Consider the following 20,519-nt stretch of genomic DNA (forward strand, 5'->3'; position numbering starts at 1 on the left):
AACACTGTCACCAGTGAAAATTCAGTGATTTTTTTTTTATTTTTGGTGCATTAAATGGGTATTTTGTTAAACTTTCGTCAGCATCACTGTCGGAAAAATATTTTGTCATATAGGCGCTAGATGGCGACTTATGTCTGTTATAGCCATAACTATTTTTGTAGAACTCTATTCAGCAACAGTGTAACAACTCACTTATGACAGTGTTGCAGTAATATTTAGATATATTTTTTTTCAAATTAAGTGTTAATATCTACTATACCACACATTAAGACGATACAGAATAATCAGTGAAGAAAAAATAACCATTCTTTCAATATCGTCTTCATCTTTGTCAGTTCGAACTTTTCGTCCTAACTGCCCCTCTGTCTCCTTTTTTATTGTGGCTCGTTTTTTGAGGGTACATCGTCGACCTTGGTGTACATTTCTTTTTCGCGGTTTCCCTCCGCGCTCTCTTTTGTTCGTTTTTTCTTGGTCTTAGGGCGTTTGAAGTCCCCTTCGTCTATGTCCTCGGTGGGGAGATCTTCGAAGATCTCGTAATTTGTGTCCTGATCTTCTAGAAGGGCATTATAGATGTTATAGTTGAGTTTATAGCTCAAACTATAACCATTGGGGCTTGGAGTGGCTTTTCGGCCGGGTGGGGATCGTGAGCGATCCATATTAAATACTGGGTACTGGGATAGATACCACCCAGTACCTTTACTCGGAAGTTCACGCTCTAGGCAGAACTAGAGTGGGATCCGCTTGAATTTCTCACCTCCCTGACCTTGGGGCCGTGTCTGCCAGGTGTAATTTCTAAAATATTACACCTCACAGTGTCATCCCAATCGTAGCACAGGGAGTATCCCGACGGGCTAAGCCCGTTTACACTTGCCTATGCCTTGATTTTGGTCTCCGTGAAGATTCGATTAATACAAATCTCCCCGGTTCAGCTTTGTCTCGGTATAGGCTTTTGCCTCTAGTGGCCTCGGTCGCTGCTTACACTAGTCTTCGCTCTGACGTGCTTACATTCACGGCACAGACTGATAAGTCCGGCTTCGACTCAACGCTTCAGCTCCTCGGCGGTCTTCAGGTGTCGCTTCTACTCCACGTCCGTACTGTTCAGCGGCTGACGCTGAATCTTCCATCAACTATTATATAAATTCCCAAAACGACACTTGTCCAAAACAGCAAGGAAGCTTGTAATATAGGAAGATCCTAATATTTTTACAAAATTATCCTTTATTGGGGATATTTGAATTAGCGTTAGGAAAAACATTTTTGAATTTATCGTATAGCACTAATGGTGATAAATAAAATTCTAATAATTGCATGCAAATAACTTTATTTAAGACGCCCAAATATTTAGCATAAATATTTTTACAGGATCTTATGAAGCAACAAACACACTGCAGAAACTATGGTAAAAGGGGAAATACCTCTCTATAAAATATATTTAAAAACATAGGTTTAAGTTTTGAATAACATCGAGTGTTGATCTTTTAATGAACTTTATATCCAAATTTTTATTAAGAATGGATACGTAAAAATACAGATGTTGACAAGGTTTATGTCACCCTTCTGTCGTAGTTTCTTAAAAATTAAAGAAATAGTAAAGTTACTGACATAAATATAGTTAGTATTGTTAAAACGTTTAATATTCAACTTAATTATTTTAAAATGTCGATAATATTTTATATTATCTATATCTGCGGCATTTTCTGAATCTCATAATGTAATATTTTCCCAATTAGCTACTCATAAAAAGATGGGTATAATTTATATTAAAATATTTGCTACAATACACATTTTAGTTTAATTTCTACGAGATACAAAAAATATATTTATAAAAGCATAGTTGAAAGTATTACCCTACGAAGTTTGGGATGTAACGAAGGCTAACAGGAACAAGCTCTTAGCTCTAAGCTCTAAACATATAAGAAGCGAAATGGATATGGGTAGAAATATACAAGAATAAATTGAAAAAAGACAATTTACTTGGTTTTACCATGTTTAAAGAAGGCCAGAGGACAGATCCCAAGAAAATTATTAGAATTGATATTTGCAGAATAAAGGAAAAGGTTATTATTGTTGCATGTTGCTATCTACATTCTTCTTGGAAAAATTTTTATTGTCTGCATATAAAATGTTTAGAGAATATATATAAAAGTTGCACTGAGATAAGAATACAATTTAGTGAAACTTTTCGGCGTATCCATCGGAACTCAAGATAAAATTTCGTTACCTTATAGGTATTATTGTGTGTGAAAGTTGGTGTGGAATTGCACTTTGTAAAGCAATATTATCAACTTCTGCCAAGGAGGAGATATATGAATGGTACTGCAGATGATAATGAAGTATATAACTTTCGTCTCTGTCGAAATATCTCAAAAAACTAGCTAGTTAGTAGGTGACCTAAATATATCTCCTAGATCGGTTGGTTTTAATATCTTTGTATATAACAGGCATGGGAACCTTTCACATATATTTCTATAAAAGAAAACGTACGCTTATGCAACACTATTAATGACCTTTTTGAGGAAATTGGAGTATCACAGTGTTAAAAAGGAATGGATGTTTTTCAGTGTTATAAGAAGCCTTAAGGTTATTTGACTTTATGAAGGAGACAATGCCATTATTTATTACTTACAATCGGAATACATTTGACGTTTGTTACTCTAAGAATTTAAGATGTTTTCTAGAACTACAACGAATTCGTGTTTGTTGTGTCTTTGGGATAATAAAGCTGGGAAAAAACAATAGATTTAAATACTAGTGACCGATAAGAACCTTGTTGATGACCAAAAAAAATTATAAATGAATCGTTTATTTTAATGCAAAACAGATTATTACCTGCAGATTAAAATCTGTATTACCAAATATTTCATTAAGACGCACAAACCACAATATAAAGCTTTCCTGCAGTTAAAGTTTTACTTCAAACAAAAGAAAAAATTGCAAGTACTTCGATTAGTTGTGGCCAAATATTTGGCTAAGGTTACATTAACGATTATACTTTTTCAAGGAAAATTCGAGAGAAGAAGAGCATAGAAACGGTATAAAACTCTTATCAAAACGTTGACAAGATCACTAAGACACAAAAATAATGGGTTATCATATTTGAAACCTAGTTAGAGAATGCAACACTATTTATAAAAAATGCAAAATATAGTTTATTGGCCTTTTATTTTAATGGGTACCCGTTTGTTGTTTATTATGTGAATACTTTCTTTGTTGCAAATTTAGAAAACTATCACATTGTTTCTACTGTGGCCTCAAATTAAAAGTTGCAACAATAAAGAGCTGAAACATTGGATTTGTCTTGTATTGACATTTTAACAGCGATCACTAAAAAATTAACTAAACCCAAACAAACTCATTTATAGCGTAGTAATTTAATAGTTTTTGATATTATTTCAACATATGATTTTTAAAATATTTTTCAGTTGAATATAAAACTTTTTTCTTAAAAACGCGTTAATTACAAATTAATAAAAATAATTGGACAATATTAACAATATTAATTCTTAAATACGGTGATATATTGATGTTTTACTTTTTCATAAATATGTTTAAAGAATAATTAATTTTAATAGAGATTAAATAGTTTTAATAGAGATGCAAAAAACCAGAAGAATATATAAACAATAGACTAAAACAACCACCACACTTTAAAAGCAGTTATGGAACAAACTAATTACTACAAAACAATATTGAGAATATAAAACACTTTAAAAAAGGAAATACTCATACAAGGGTCTTATAACTAAAGAATAGCCAAAAAACAAAATAAAATAAGGTCAACAGAGATCAAATGTTTACGAAAAGATACAAGGGATCAGAAAAGTATGGAAGACTGACTCCGATAATCATTTAGGGGTGAAGTAGAAGAAGAAACAGTAACAAAAAATTTTAAGATGGAGATGGAAAAGATAAAAGCAACTAAAAAGATGTAATCAGTAGAGGAGGTGATAAATTATCTCTAAAGGCAGATGAATCAAGAATGATTAACGGCATGAAGATGCAGAAAGCAACGGGAAACTACTGCATTAAAGATCTGTAAGATATCCCTAGAGCAGTTACCATGGCAATTACAACAAGAATTGTATATAGCACTGATCACAGTAAACGAAATCTTGAACAATGGAACCATAGCCTTGAAATAAAACGACGTATTGAGATGGTCAGAAGTTCTTTAATAAGATGAAAGCAGTATTATGCAATTTAAAACTGGGAATAAAAATTAGAACAACAGTATTGAGATGCTAAGTATTCTCTACCTTTTTATATTGAGTTGAAGCCTAAACAATTACGGACGAAACTGAAAAAAAAACTTACCAGTTTTGAAATATGGTGTTACCAAAGAATGTGGAAAATATCATTGACAAAATGTGCGACAAACACGAAAACATTAAGAAGTATGAAAAAAAAGAAAAATCCTCAACATTATGAAGTAAAGAAAAATGGGCTACTTTAATCACGTACTAAATAACGAAAAATATGAGTTAATGCGATTCGTTATACAAGTGAAAGTAAAATGAAAAAATGGGCCGTGACGGTGGCTAATGCCCTTAAAGAATGAGACACGTGAAGAAGAATAAGGAGAAAAGAAGTGTCACAAATAGAACTCTGTCAAGGACGAAGCAGTTTTAAACAAAACAAAATTAACTCTTATTAAAAGGTATGATTGAGTTAAATTATTCACAGTCGAAACAAAAGACGTTACAAAGAAATATACATCCAAATATTTAAGAATTAGTATTATATTGTTAACTTTATTTAAAATTTTTTTTTCTTTTTTCTCAATATTTCTTCAACTACGTCGTCTAGTGTACCGGGAATAACGCCTCCCTTTACACAAGTAACATAAAATTTGAATAATTCAAAAATGGATTCCATCGTTTGAAGGTAATAACGATAGAATGCGTAATCCCTTATGGTTCTCTCGTCTCTCTGGTCTTCTGTGAGGATGGCCAAATCTTCCTTAGGTATGTAGGTATATGGATTTTTATGCGGCGATTTATCTTTGATTGAAACTTTTAAGGCGTAGTGAAGTTGGCACAACAATTGCCTAATATCGTAAAATGCTGATTTAAACAGAAATGCATATTCAAATTTATCTTCGTCAATTCCTCTTAATTTCATTGCGGCTGCGCATTTTGATAAAATGAAGAAGGTGTCTGCTAGACGCTGTCTTGGCTGAAAATAAAATATTCGGTAAGTATGAAGTTAAAGTTTATTTCACGAAAAATGGTTGAGTGCTTAATGATTGCAATAAAACCCGACCGCAAGTACCCCAGCTTAGTCAACATTAGTTGAGCAGGTAAGTATTCAGGTAAAATTGAAGCTACTGTGGAGTGTCGTTATCTTGTTTGTATAATAAATTCCTGGTAATATAAAAACGATTAGAAAATCGTAAAAAATTATAACATCGATTAGAATACATTTTATTTCATAAGGTTGTAAACATTTTAACAGTGAGTTTCACTATCAATGGTTGATCTTTTAATGACCACAATAAATTTGTTGATCATTAAGTATTTCCTGGAATAATTATACTGGTTCCCTCTATTCTGTATAATTTGTAAAAGTATATAAAACCGATGAGAAATTTTTAAATATACATTTTGTTTCATTTAGTTGAAAGTGTTACAAGTGTTGCCAGTGTTATACCTATTTATACCTATAGAACAGCATTATATGGCGTCCGTGGAAAAACATTGATGGTGCTTCTTCCAGTGTTCCAGCAAAGAAAAAGCATTTATCGGCCGATGCTAGAGAAATCGTAAAAACAATATATAGTTCTTTACTTACAAGAGGACTTACTGCTAATACTGCTGTCAGTGAAATATCTGATTTAACGAAAATACCTCTAGGAAGCGTAGGAAGCGAAGGAAGCGTAAGGGCCAAATGTATTGACGAAAGTGATAAGGACTTAATAAGACGAAAAATTTACACAATGTACGAAGAGCAACGGATACCTACATTAGATGCTTTAAAACAACGGCTTACTAATGATGATACACAAATAAACTGTAGCCGCATTAGTCTTTGGAGGATTTTGTCTGAAATGGGCTTCAGATATCCTACAATTGACAAAAGGCAAGTGCTTATGGAGTCCCATCGTTTACAAAAGTGGCATACTGAATATATAACTTCCATAAGAAAGTACCGTACAGAAGATCGACCAATAATTTATCTGAACGAGACATTTGGATGGTTTGACACTCATGAAGCACCATCCAAAAGATGGTCCGATTCTTCCAACAGGTGTCAAACAAAAGCTCCATCAAACAAAGGGAAAAAAATAACAATTTTACATGCAGGATCAGAAAATGGTTGGGTCCCAAATGCCTTATGGCTTTCTGCAAAGAACATTAAAGACTCCTGCGTGGACTACCATAAGGATATAACGGTAGAGCTTTTTGAGCAATGGTTTAAGAATTGTCTTATACCTAACCTTCCTCAAAATAGTGTGATAGTAATGGACAATGCAAGTTACCACAGTCGTCAATTACATAAGTCTCCAAGTGCAAATAACACGAAAATTAAAATTCAAACCTACCTGTTAGAAAACGATATATATTTTGAAGAAAGTTATTTAAAAAATGAACTGTTAGAAGTGTTAAAATCATTTTCTATTAAAAAAGTATATGTCTGTGACGCATTGGCCGAGGACATGGAACATACAGTGTTACGGCTTCCGCTCTACTATTGTTTATTTAATCCCATAGAGCATATGTGGCACCAACTAAAGTCAAATGTTAGGTCACAAAATGTTTCTCCGACTTTAAGTGGTAGTGTAGTCGAACTAATAAGGAAATGTGTTGATGATTTCTCCCCAGAAAGTTGGAAAAATTCAGTACGCCATGTAGTGAACGTAGAAAATTCATATGTTACTTTGAATCACATCATTAAACCAATTGTTATTAATCTTGAAGAGGATAGCGACAGCGAAACAGAATTAGGTATTTACGAATTCATAAATATATTTTGGTTATTTTGGGTATTTTTTTGTAAATATTAACTTGTATATATTTCTCTTTTTTTTTCAATTCATCTATTTTTTGTACATTATGTATTTGTTTGTATGTATATACTGTAAATAGAACTATTATTACTGTACATTTTTAACGATATCCGATTAGGAAGAGCAAAAACTTTTAAACACGCCAGTTTTTTGCTGACAGTCCTAAGCTTGTAAAAAGTGTGAAGAAAAGTACCTTTCTGAATTTAGATCCATATACTACAATTATTCACATAGAACAAAAAAACTACTTTCTTCGTGTTAAAATTGTTCAATTATCAAGTATATTCACTTGAACAACCTGAAAATACCAGAAGAAATAATTTAATAAATTTTTATAATTGTGTATTACACAGCTACCAATGAAATATATTAAATAACAAACTTTCTGAAGTGCGACCCTGTGTACTTCGGTAGTTTGTTGAGAGACTTGTATACACAATAGGATCAACTCAGATAACCATTAAGCACACAACCATTTTTCGTGAAACCAACTATACATAGATGTACTAAAGAAAATGTCAGTTTAAAAATTACACTCAGATGCAAGCACAAAACACAGATAGTTGAAAATATTAACCATATGGAATATAAACTTATGAAGTGATGTAAGTGAGAGTTGTTCTAATACATTCTGGAGCAAAAATTCGACCCACCCTATTTTATAGAGAAGAAGACATTTTTAATGCCAAATTCGCTAAATTCGCAGAAAACTTTTTGTTGTAGTAAAGGACACGGTAAACTGCACTGGTGTTCTCCATAATGTTTAAAACTTTGCTAAATTTTAGGTACAAAATAAATATACGTGTCATTAACCCGATGGTCATAGTTTTACACATTTTGTTACGTTTTTTTTTAATAAATTGTATTCTTGCATAATGTTATTAAACGCAAATTTCTTTCACCTACTTGTTTAATAATTTTTTCTGCAACAAATACTACCGTGCTAAGGATAATTTATATTCAGTACTTTGCCATGGAAAGAGACAATGGAGGACCTTTAAAGTCATTATTATGTATAAATCAAGGCGGTTGTGACGCACTCGGGATAAGTGAAAGTAAGTTAAAAATTCTAATGAAGACTGTCAGAGATTCTCAAGAAGATCTTACTCTGACTGTGTATCACGAAGACAAGAAAACAACTCATAAACATTCTAGGAGCATTGACTTGACATTGACCTAATGGAGAAAAATTCGCAATATTTTGTATCGAATGCGTGAAAACAATCTCAAAATGTCAGTTTAGATACTTTACTGGACGAAATAAGGGAAAGGCAAGTTTCTGAAATGAAGAGGACTAGCCTTTGGAAAGTGTTGAGAGATTTAGGATTTAAATTCAAAAAAAATGATAGGTTACTTATATGAGAAAGGAGTAGTGTAGTTCACAAAAGAATTAAATTTTTGAGAGAATTTACTAGACTTAAATCTGAAACTGAAACATTCGTATACTTAAATAAGACATGAATATTTGTAAAGGGTGAAGTTAAAAAAATTTGGCAAGACGACAACATAAAATCAATAAAACATACAGATAATGAAGGCAAAAGACACATCATTTCTTCATGCAGGAGGGAAAGAAGGTTTTATAAAAGACGTAGATTTGATTATTTTTTTAAAATCAAAATCTGCTGATTACCATGAAAACATGAATGCAGATATGTTTGTTAAATGGCTTGAAGAGAAACTGTTACCTAGTCTTAGTGAACCATCAGTTATAGTTTTAAATAATGCACCTTACCATTCGGAGATTTTGAAGAAATAACCAAAACAGTCGTGGAACGTACCGAGCATAAAAAATTAGTTAGTTAAAAATAATATTAATTTTCCGGAATACGCCTTCCAATCAGAGTTACTGGAAATTTTGAAACGGAATGAAAAACCAGTTTATATAGTTTACCAAATTGTATCAAGTTATGGATATAAGTACTACGGTTACCGCCGTATCACTACCAGTTTAATCCCATCGAACACATCTGGGGTATATGTAAACCGTATTATGATAATCACGTCGGATGCAATCAATACAGTGACGATGCAAAATGTTGCAAGAAGCTCTTCTTCTTCTTCAAGTGCCCTGTCCGTTGCGAACGTTGGCTATCAACATTGCAATTCTGATTTTGTTTGCGCCGCTTCTGAATAGTTTGACCGATGTGAGCCCGAACCACTTCCGCAGATTTTGGAGCCACGAGTGTCTTCTGCTGCCTGGCCCTCGCTTACTGTCTACTTTCCCCTGGACAACCAATTGCAGTAGACGAAGCTCTTAAAACTGCAATTCCAGAAATATGGACCAAAATTGTAAATAAATGTGAAAAGCTAATAGAAAAGTGGTGGATCCGGGAAAATTAAATTAGTAAAGTTAATCCAGTGGTTATAAATTTACATAATGCTAGCGGTAGTTAATTTAGTGACGATGATGATGATTTATAAATTTAAATAATCAGTAAGTACACAATTATAATGTTATTTACAAAATAATTGTACACCAGGTTAACCAATATACTTATACATTCATTATTAGCTTAATAAATAATAATATTTAAAATTCCATTTGAACGTTTGCGCCTCATTTTATATAAATTAACTCTAACTGATAATACAGGCAAAAATATTCTAAACAAACAAAGTAATTAAAAAGATTATAGAGAACTCCAGTGCAATTTACCGTGCCTTTTACTACAACGAAAGGTTTTCTGCGAATTTCATTAATCGTTTAGAAATGTAAGTTGGTTGCATGTACTGTATGTCTTGTACTGTCTATTGTGGTAAAACATGAAGTTGGTCGAATTCGTCCCATATTGTCTAAAGAGACGCACTAAGCTCTGGGAAGTTATTAGAGCAGGGTAGCCGAACTTAAATTCGTCTTTCCAGCGTGCCTCATAGATGTTCAATTGAATTGAGGTCGGGGCTGTATTTATTTATTGACGATTGTCGTACGGTGGGAATGCGCTCTATCTGTAAAAATAAAATTAGTCCTATGAATGGCGCAAAAGATACAGCATGCTCATCTAAAATGGTTGTTAGTGCTCCTATAATAGAATCTCCATTCAAAAGAACTAAGTACAGGCATCGGAACTTATACCAGTCCAAACCATAAATGAGTCCCCTTGATAGGTTATTCTGTCGGCAATATTGCATTGGGCAAATCGTTTTCCTTGTCTTCTTCAGATTCTATCGCGACCGTCTGGATCTCAAGCAAAATCTGAACTTATCTGAAAACAATTACTCCAATCTGCATAATTTAAATTTTTTGATTCCCTTTTAAAAGAAAGTCGAGGTATGCGGTGTTCCACAGATAGCTGTGGACATAGGGCTGGTCTTCTGGATAATAAATTCGCTTCATGAAGTCGTTGACGAACTGTCCGCCTACTTAATCTACATTTAGGACTTCGTTCAGGCAATTTGCAAGATCTGCACATCGCGTGCGAATAGTGCTCGCCTACGGCCTGATCCTGACTTTTTAGTATAGTGGTCGTTTTGATTGAAGCGCCGAATGACTGTATGAACAGCACAACGACTTACGCCTAGAACCTGCGCTGCATAATATTGGCTTTAATCATCTTGAACTAAAGTCATGGCTCTTGCAGTATCCGTTGGTGTTAAAACCATTTTAATACAATTAAAAATTTTGAACTATAAATGCCAAATTTAAGGATAATGTATAGGTAATAATAATTATAATTTTACGAGGGTTTCTTTAAATTTAAATATGCCGTATAACAAGTCTAAAGTTTTAAAATTCACAATAATAGAGTTCCATATGCGGCCATGCTAAAGTGATTCTTCTTTTAAGTTCAGCAATTTTGTTGTCCCTAGTAATTTGAATTTCATGACCTAAGTATTTATATTTATGAAGTTACTCTATTTTTACCCAACGCTCTCATTACGCTGTTAATTTCTTTCTTATCGAATGCTTTGCGAAAGTCTATGAAAGCTTTTAGCTTTAAGCTTTTTTTCGAAAGCGAACCCTTTTATGCAGTGGAGGAGGTCGTTGGTGCCAAATTTTTTCCTATAACCTGCCTGTTCCTTAGGTTGGTAAAAATCTAGTTTTGTTTTAGTCTATTTGTTATTATTCTTGGAAATAATTTGTAGAGGTTGTTTAAAAGGCTTATGAGTCGGCAATTCTCGAGGTCTGTTGAATCGCCCTTTTTGTGTAACGAAATGGTAACTGACTCATGCCATCTGATAGGTGTTTCACCTTGGTGCAGACATAAGTTTAACAATTTCTTTATACTCTTCCAAAGTCTGTCTCCTCCAATCTTTACGGTTTCTATAATGATATTATCTTCACCGGGCGCTTTATTTCTCTCCATTTTCTTCAGTGTGTTCCTTATTTCGTCTGTTGATATATCAGGCATCAATTCCGATCCTTGGTTGACTAATCTTTTTCCTGAAATTGCTAACTTTTCTGTTAGGTGCTCGTCATGGTTTTGTTGACTTCTGTATAAGTCTGTATAGAAATCTTCTACAGTCTATATTCTTTTTCTACATTCTTCTACAAATATATACAATGTTCAAAAACCGATTATCAAAATGAAAATGTTATTGTGTGAAAATGTTTTTTTTAGTGTACACTTAATGTAGTGGTTTAGTTTAGAAATGATATACACTGGGTGCAAAATTAACTGGACACTCAGATTTTTTTGTTTGTTGGTGTTTAGATCAACACTTGTTTAATTTGGTATAGTGAAATAATGTCTTAGTATTAATTTAAGTTAATTGCGGTACTGTACCTGATTATAAGTTAGGCTATAGGTTTTTGTATTGTCTCCTGTTTAAAACTTGCGTTAAAAATATCACACCAGAAGAAGTAGCACAAGCTGTTTCTTTACAGAATAATGAGCGGAGCATTCGTTACATCGCAAATGCTTTAAGAATTTTTCGAAGTACAGTGTTTGATGCAATACAAATATTTCGAAAAAAGGGACAATACATCACTAGGCCAGATCAAGGTGGACGAATAACCACAAGTCAAGTTGAAGATCGCTTTCTAAGGTTAAAAGCATTACGTGATCGTACATTATCGGCACCAGTACTTGTTTAACTATTAAATGATGTCCATAGAAACACAGTTTCCGTTTATACCGTTCGAAGAAGCTTAAATAAATACAGATTAATGTCTAGATTACTTGTCACGGGATCTTCATTAACAGCAGGTCATCTATAGCAACGTTTACATACGTTTATATACATAAGAGTAGGTGACCGTTATCAACAATGTTGTTTTACTCCGAGAGGAGTATTTGGTGGAGGTGGTATAATGGTGTGGACTGGCAGTTCCTTAGAGGCTCATACATAACTTGTTACAATTCCTGGTGGCAATTTGAATGCTCAACGGTATATTTAGCAAAGTTTGGAATATCAAGTAGTTCCATTTGCCCCATTTGTTGGAGAAAACATCCCAAGGAGTGCAGACTTAAATGCAATAAAGAATGCACGAAAATAAACACAAAAAATAAACGTATTTGACGTATCCATGCTGAGTTTGAAACCATGAATGATTTGGAGCAAGCAGTTGGTACCGAATGGAAGCAAATCCCTCAAGCAGATTTTGCTACCTTAATCTGAAGTATGCCTGATCGAATGAGAGCCGTAATTTTGGCTCGAGGAGCTAATACACTGTACTAAATATCGTTTTTCATAAAAAATGTTTAAGTATATTAAAAAAAAAATTTCTATACAGATTTTTAAATTTTTTAAATTTTTAAAAACTTTTTTAAACGCCAGTTTTTAGGAAAAATCTGAGTGTCCGGTTAATTTTGTACAGCCTTGGTTTTTTGGAGAAAAAATATTTAATTTTTTCTTCGATTTTTCTCAATTTTGTATAATATTTTTAATTTATTGTTCAAATATAATAACATATTTTCAATTGTTTTATTTTATTTTTATATATTTTGAATAACTGTAAAAACATTGGGGCAATTAAACTTTGGAAGTTTTAATTTTGTACATACATATTTATTAGTAATTGTATACAATTAAACTTTAACAGAATCAAATTAATATTCTTTGGAGTACTCAAATATCTTAAATCAAAATATCTTAAAATTTCAATATTAAATACAGTAATATAATTTTTTACTTCTACACAGTATTTCGGTTGTGATATTCAGATCTTCATTTTGTTTGTTTAATATGTACGATTAAATTGATATATAGTTAAGGATTAAAAAAATCTAGACATATTTTATGCACAATGTCCTGCATATACCATTCTCAAACTCTTTCGGACATATTACGTGTTTTTAAAACTAGAAAAAGAGCAGTTTCATCTCTTAATCTTAAATAAACCATAATCTGTGCAAAAATTTAATTTAAAAAAAAAATGTATACATACTTGCATAAGTGACTCAAATACAACTCGCCATCTGGTTATCCAACCCAACCAAGCGTATGGCTTTCTGTCCTGGCCGACACCATCGTAATTCCCTGTCTATAAAAAAGAAACAATTAAACACACACACACACACACATATATATATATATATATATATATATATATATATATATATATATATATATATATATATATATATAAGACAGCATCGCTTGATGATTGGATGGTTTATATATTCGGAAACAGCTGGAGAATAGATAAAACAACAGGCAGTTAATAACAGTAAAAACCAAGAACAAAATTAACGATGCAGTAACAATACAGATTGGAAAATAGGAAACAAAATATCACGTAAAACATTTGAGTACAAAAAATAATAATTATTAAAAAAATGTAATCTCTGGTATTAGGTGGGAAAATGCATCTTGTGGATACCTTCCCTATTTTTTCCAAATCCTCTGTGACTGCATCTTTCCACCTTTTTCTATACCATCCTACAGACCTTCTTAAATCTGGTCTTTTCCAGAAATACATTGTGTACACCTCTTTAAACTTTGTAGGAATGCTAATATTTATTGACAGCATTTAGCAATACGAGAAATGTTATGCGACATATCAAGTAGGTGGCTCCTAGTAGTATTAGAGAGAATTGGGCATTAAATGTATAAATATCTTTCTGACCTTCTTCAATGTAATAAAAATGATCCTGAAATGATGACATCTCTTGATGAAAGCAAACAGAGTTTCCTTTCGGATATCTGGATGAGAATTATTTAAGAGGGAACGTCATTACAGGTTAGACAAATTGGAATCTTAGAAGTCTTACAGGAGTTGGTAGAAGCGCTTAAAAGGAGAGGAGTAAAAATTACTTGCATTTAAAAGACTACGTAAAAAGGACAAAAGGCGAACGAGTTAGATAACGGATACAAATTCTGGTATGAAGCAAAAATAACACTAATATTGCTGATAGAGAAATGAAGGATAACGTAGTAGAAGCTGTTAGAACGAGTGATAAAACAATAACAGTGAAAGTTGTACTTTTGTGTATATACTCTTGACAGCGGTCTGGATGTGAAGAAAAGTACAGCTCTCCATGATCACTTAATACTGGAGACATACTGAGTAATACTTAACCAAAGGAGAAACTCATATTAGGAGGTGATTTTAAAGTACATGTGTCAATCTAAGACATGATATAAAGAAATACATGGAGTACTAGGCTTTGGAACTAAACATTAGGATAGAGATGGTATGCTGGAATTACCAACGGCATGAGATATGGAGATTCTTTCAGAGAAAAAGTCATCTTAATACGTCAAAACGTAAAAAAAATGTGTCCAAAATAAATTACTTCAATGACTGCAAGGTAATAAGTATACTAGATACTGTAAGATAATATAAGTTACCTGTGCTGGACATCGAAGTAAAAAAAAACAAAGCTAATCCAAAATATCGAAAAGGACCACAAAAATTAAGTGGTGGATGTTGAAAAGTTGAGTTGGTGGAAAAGAAAAATGTTGGTGGAAGATGAAAAAGAGGGTCTACTCAGAGCAAAATACAGTTGTTGGAACATAAAAGGATATCCTACTATAATTTGGTGGAATGTAGACAGTATTAATGGAAATAACGCTACTTAAATACTTTAAAAAACCTTAGGAAAGAAATTTAACAATAAGTAGACCTGATCTGATCAAAAGAGATTTAATCAAAATTAAAAAAGAAAAAAAAACTATATCTACAGCAGGATAATATTCCCTGGACCTAAATATATCTGACGATATAGTATTAGTAGGAAATACTGAAAACGATTTAACACAGAAACTGAAACAGTGGAGACAACCTCTGGACCAAGAGTTTTAAAATTTAGTAGGACAATAAATATTATTTGAAATGTTTATTTAAAGATTAAGTTACTACAAATAAAATGATATCTATGGATTGTGAAATGCAGTAGAATTGGGTTTGGATATATAAAGTAGAAGAAAGCTTTGTGTAAGAAAAAAATTCCAATGAAGCTGAAAGGAAAATTTCATAAAAAAAGCCATAAGATCAACTACGATGTACGGAACCAAATTTTGGTCTGTCAAAAAAAAAAAAGAGGAACAACGAAGGCCTATGGCGGAAATGAGAATGCTTCAATCGATAAGTGGGCGAGTCTAGGGATTGCATCAACTGGTGTAAAAATTAGAGAGCACAGGTTAAGATGGTTCGGGCATATTCAATATCTAGACGTTAATTGCCTAGTGCGAATAATTGCTAATTTGATTGTAGACATGACATGTGGTAAAGGAGATCGATATTGGTATGAACCAAGATAGAAATTGGTGGAGTAGTGTAATTAGGAAAGTTAACCCAGACAAATGTTAAAGTAGGAAAAAAGAAGCTCTTTGAAATATGATGTATATATATATACTTGCCTACGTGACGGTTGCGTTATAACACTAAATATATGTATTTACTTCTGAAAATGATTGCAATTACCTTACCGTTTTTTCCTGTATAACTCTTTACAGCTGTTAAAATAAACTGAAATTTAAAACAATATTTGAAAATAAATTTTACTGAAATTACTATTTTAAACTACTTGGTAATTTTAAATTATCGTTCTATCTCTATTATATCGACACATAGCATCATTTTTAACTTTTACGTTAACTATAGAAAATGTCATACTGAGAGTGCAGTACGGCTAAGATACGGCAATGCTTTTCTTATGGAGAATAAACGCGCAGGGTTGTCGGTTTTCTCCAGCTGTTGATTGCTCATTATCTCACAGGACCGGCTTGGATAAAATGCATCTGCCGGCAGTACGAGTAAAATATTTTATATCATGTATACCTATACAGTAGAATAAAAAGGCATTGATGAGTTATTGACAACGAAAACTATGAATTTTGCATATAAAACGTCAACATGAGATATACAATTGAATCATATTCATAAGAGTAACATTTGAACACCTCTTTACAAGAACAACATACAATAACTGTAGTTTTAATGTTTTACATAAAATAGAATAAACCTACATAATTTCTAGGAAAGAATTTGGAAACTTGGAAATGATATTATTTATAGATATTATATATAATATTCAAATTTCCAATTCTTTCATAGAAATTAGATTTTTTCTATTGTATGTAAAATATTAAAAATACAGTTATGTTGTTTCTATAAATAGGTCTTCATTTCTTTTGTAAAACTTCTGCTACAAATTACCATCATTAACATAATCAAATAAATATGGCCATAAACTTGTTTGTCATAATTAGTATTTGATAAACTCCAAGCTTTCCCTATTTCACCCCCTACCCATCCTAAAGATGGGTAGGGGGTGAAAGTGCTTTTGGAAAACGAAACTACACTTCAAAATTTAGTCCGAGTTTCAACAGAGAGCCTGGAGTCCCATAAGGTTAAATCCGGTGAATTATTTAACGGTTGCGCTAAACTCGTAGTGTTAAATGTGTTGTGTTTTTTACAAAATACGGAACAACTTAATGTAAGTGCTGCTGTAAGACGTACTTCGTTGATGACTGGTGTTAGCGAAAGAAGCATTTACAATTTCAAAAAAGAAAAAGAACAGAGTAGAACGTTGAAATCGCAAAAAAAAAACGTAAAAAACGAGTGTGTCGATCAAATTCTAGAATATTCACATATGACGAGGGTGTAAGAAGTATTCTACGAAGAATTGTTCATTGTGAATTTTTCATGAAAAATTTGCCGCCATTCTTAAAGCATATACATAACTTCATACAAGGTAATGAGAATATACAGCCGTTGTCTCTTTCTACTTTATACAGACTTCTGAAAGATATTGGATTTATTTATAAGAAACGTGGCCGAAGAAGCATCATGGTGGAGCGAGAGGATATTATTCATTGGCGCCATAATTATTTGAGAACTATACGACGTTTGCGAAAAGACCATTGCAATATCATATATTTGGACGAATCGTGGGTTAATGTTGGCCAATCTATAAATTACGAATGGTGCGATACTACGATACAAAACAGTCGTGATGCTTTTCTCAAAGGTTTAAGTACTGGCTTAAAAGCACCTACTAAACGAGGTCCACGATATGTTTTATTGCATGCAGGTTTTTCAGGAGGTTTCCTTTCTGGCACACACCGTGTTTTTCTGGAAAAGAAAAATGATGGCGACTATCACGATGAAATGTATGCCGCATATTTTAAGTCGTGGTTTAAAGAGACATTAATATCAAATTTACCAAATAATGGTCGCAGGAATGTCATTGTAATGTACAATGCATCGTATCACTCCCGTAAAGAGAGATTCCCTAACAATTCCTGGAATAAAGCTGCAATCAAGGAATGGCTAGTGGAAAAAGACATTTTTTTCGATGAGTGTTATTTGAAATCTGAGCTATTAGAAGCAGCGCGTCCTTTTAAAGATTAATACGATAAGTATCATCTTGATGAGTATGCTTCACAACATAATGTTTATATTTTAAGGCTTCCTCCATATCACTGCGAATTGAATCCTATAGGAATGGTGTGGAACCAAGTTGAGCGATATGTAGGTACCCATAATACCACTTTTAAAAACGACGAGGTACGCCAGTTGATCGACGACGGTTTCGCACGCATCACAGAGCAAAATTGGCGCAATTATGTCACTCATGTTGTTGAGAAAACGGAAACTGAGATGTGGACTGCGGACAACCTGCAAGATGACGTAGACCAATTGATAATACACGCGAACACAGGGGAGAGTAGCGAAAGCGAATCCGACATCTCGGATGTAGAGGACGACTATAGTATAATTAATTGAATATCTGTGAGTAACCTCGATTATTTTACACTGTATAACCAATAAAATGCATTTACCAGTCCAATCAGAGTATGGGCTTTTCGGATATTGGGCAGGGTGCACGGAAATCGAGTTCCCGGAGGTTCCACCCTGTATATTTGTAGCTATCAAGAAATGTAATTTAAAATATATTTGTTAGTTTAATAAAGTATAAATATAATATAATGTTAAATAACTTACAATATAAACCTTATACCTGCTCATCTGGTCAAGTGTGGCAAGGAAAACCATTATCCCATATGGAATAACACAAGGTTACGCTGAAAACTACCAGGTTGCTATGCAAGGAACTAGGTAAACTTAGGTTGTGTGTAAAAAATGCGAGACTGCATTATGTTTTAACAAGGACAAAAAACTGCACTCAGATTTCCACAAAAAAATTTCATAGTAGGTGTTAAAATTTCGCAGTGATTCAAGTGCGCAACTTGTTTTTTTAATAACATCGCCGGGATTAAAAAATGTGCAAAGCTTTGTCGATATTCCCGTTCCTGATAATTTTTCACATATTTACAAAAGAAAAAGTTTTTCTTGGATATTGGGCTTGGTGCACGGAAATCGAGTTACCGGAGGTTCCACCCGGTATATTTATAGCTATCAAGAAAATGTAATTTAAAATACATTTGTTAGTTTAATAAAGTATACAGTTTTATAATAAAATTCTCGCTAAAAACTTAAGGTGTCTTTATTCAAATTCATGCCTCTTATTTGGCTACTTGAAGGCAATTATTTATCAATATATTATTTTATAATAAATAACAGAGCCCGGCGTAGAGATCTGGGTACGGTTCTGTGACTACCACTTGGACCTGTTTGTATCGCCAAGCACAAGGCGTGAAATCCGGCAATTGTGCATTCCTATATTAGCCGTACTGCACTCTCGGTGTGACATTTTCTATAGTAAGGCGTACTTTTTAACACCAATATGACCTTGTCATTTGCATGTAGTATTTCAGATTGCTAAGTTTTTTGCTTATAGGTATATGAGGCACTTCGAGCCATAGTTTACAGTGTAGAATTTTCATTTCACCCCGTATATAATAAAACACCGAAAAATATTTTTAATATTTTTGCGTCTGTTTATAATAACACAAATTTGGTTCTACTGGCACCAGAAAATTCAAAAGCAAAAATTTTGTATTATATTGTTTGTACACTTTTATGCAAATCCTTGTAAATAATCCAAGAATCTATAATAGCGTACAAATCTAATCTATAAAAACTTTTCTCCATCATTTCATAGATTTTCGGTTCATATCATATATGCTATGGTTTCGAATGGCGAGATCTACGTCTTCCATAAAATTATTGTAAAAAATAATTGCTTCTGGACAAATTAACTCAGCTTTTTCTCCAGTTTTCAGCTTTCTGTTAATAATTCCAACAGTTGTACTGTGACAATTGGATATGAATATCACTTCTTTAACTTCTTTCCATATAATCGCTAAAATTCCTTCGGATGACACTAAAAACTCCATATCACCCCTTAACATTTTATTATTTTAAATTTGTCTACGTTTACGCGATTGGACATACAGGTTCCAAAAATGGAAAATTTAGGGTGTTTAGTAGGTTGAACGAAGTGAAAAATTTATCGAAGCATAGACACCCCATCTGATGAACGTATGATGTTGGCTGAGTTTCAACAACTCGTTCTCCTAGAGTTCCAGTAGTTGTGGATTCTTTTCCCGAGTAAATATTGAAATCTTATTATATCCTGTAAAGAAATCACCTCGTTAACACATTTTATACCTCTTTTTACTGGCTATATACGAAGATACTGCTTCAGGGCAGTCTTCCTTTGAACTTAGTCATTGATTCGTCTATGGACTGATGAGAACTCTCAGCCCTCGTCTTTACAAAAGTTTTTTTCAAACAAGAAACCACTTCATCGGTGTAGTATGTTTTTGATGTATTATCATTTGATTTAGGAATATTATAGGACTTAGATAGTAGGAATAAACAGTAATATCTTGAAAAAGCTTTTTTTATGAGGGAATGTGAAAGTAATTCGTTTTGTGACCAGTAGTGTGAGATAGATGGTACTTTATTGTAACACATAACCATAGTACAACCAATCACTGTCATCATTTAGTAAATATCTGTTTTTTTTCGTTATTGATTTTTTATATTTAGATTTTTAGAAGTGCTGCTATTCTGTGGTTTGTACAGGAAGCAATATGCATAAATAAACTGCGCGGAAATAACTTTAGAAAAATATCAACAGGACCAAGAATATTTACCATTATTTAGTATTGTTTTCCTATTCCTCTGGTTTTTTGAACAAAAGTTTATATTTGGTATATTCCTTTGTGCAGTCAATTCATTTCTTTCAGACTCATCTTCAGATATTTCCGT

General features: G+C 32.8%; 1 protein-coding gene across 1 annotated transcript in view; it reads right to left on the reverse strand.

The window, feature by feature from the left end:
• Positions 1-1,314: 1,314 nt before the first annotated feature.
• Positions 1,315-20,519, reverse strand: part of LOC140445735 (uncharacterized) — a 222,420-nt gene continuing 203,215 nt past the window's right edge. Inside the window, exons 3-4 of the mRNA XM_072538037.1 lie at positions 13,338-13,433; positions 1,315-5,175 (exon numbers count right to left, since the gene is read on the reverse strand). Coding sequence (XP_072394138.1) covers positions 4,756-5,175; positions 13,338-13,433 — 516 coding nt within the window. The 3' untranslated portion in view covers positions 1,315-4,755. The remainder of the gene's footprint in view (positions 5,176-13,337; positions 13,434-20,519) is intronic.

The sequence above is a fragment of the Diabrotica undecimpunctata genome, chromosome 7 (genome assembly GCF_040954645.1).
Source record: "Diabrotica undecimpunctata isolate CICGRU chromosome 7, icDiaUnde3, whole genome shotgun sequence".
Classification (NCBI taxonomy): Eukaryota; Metazoa; Arthropoda; class Insecta; order Coleoptera; family Chrysomelidae; genus Diabrotica; species Diabrotica undecimpunctata.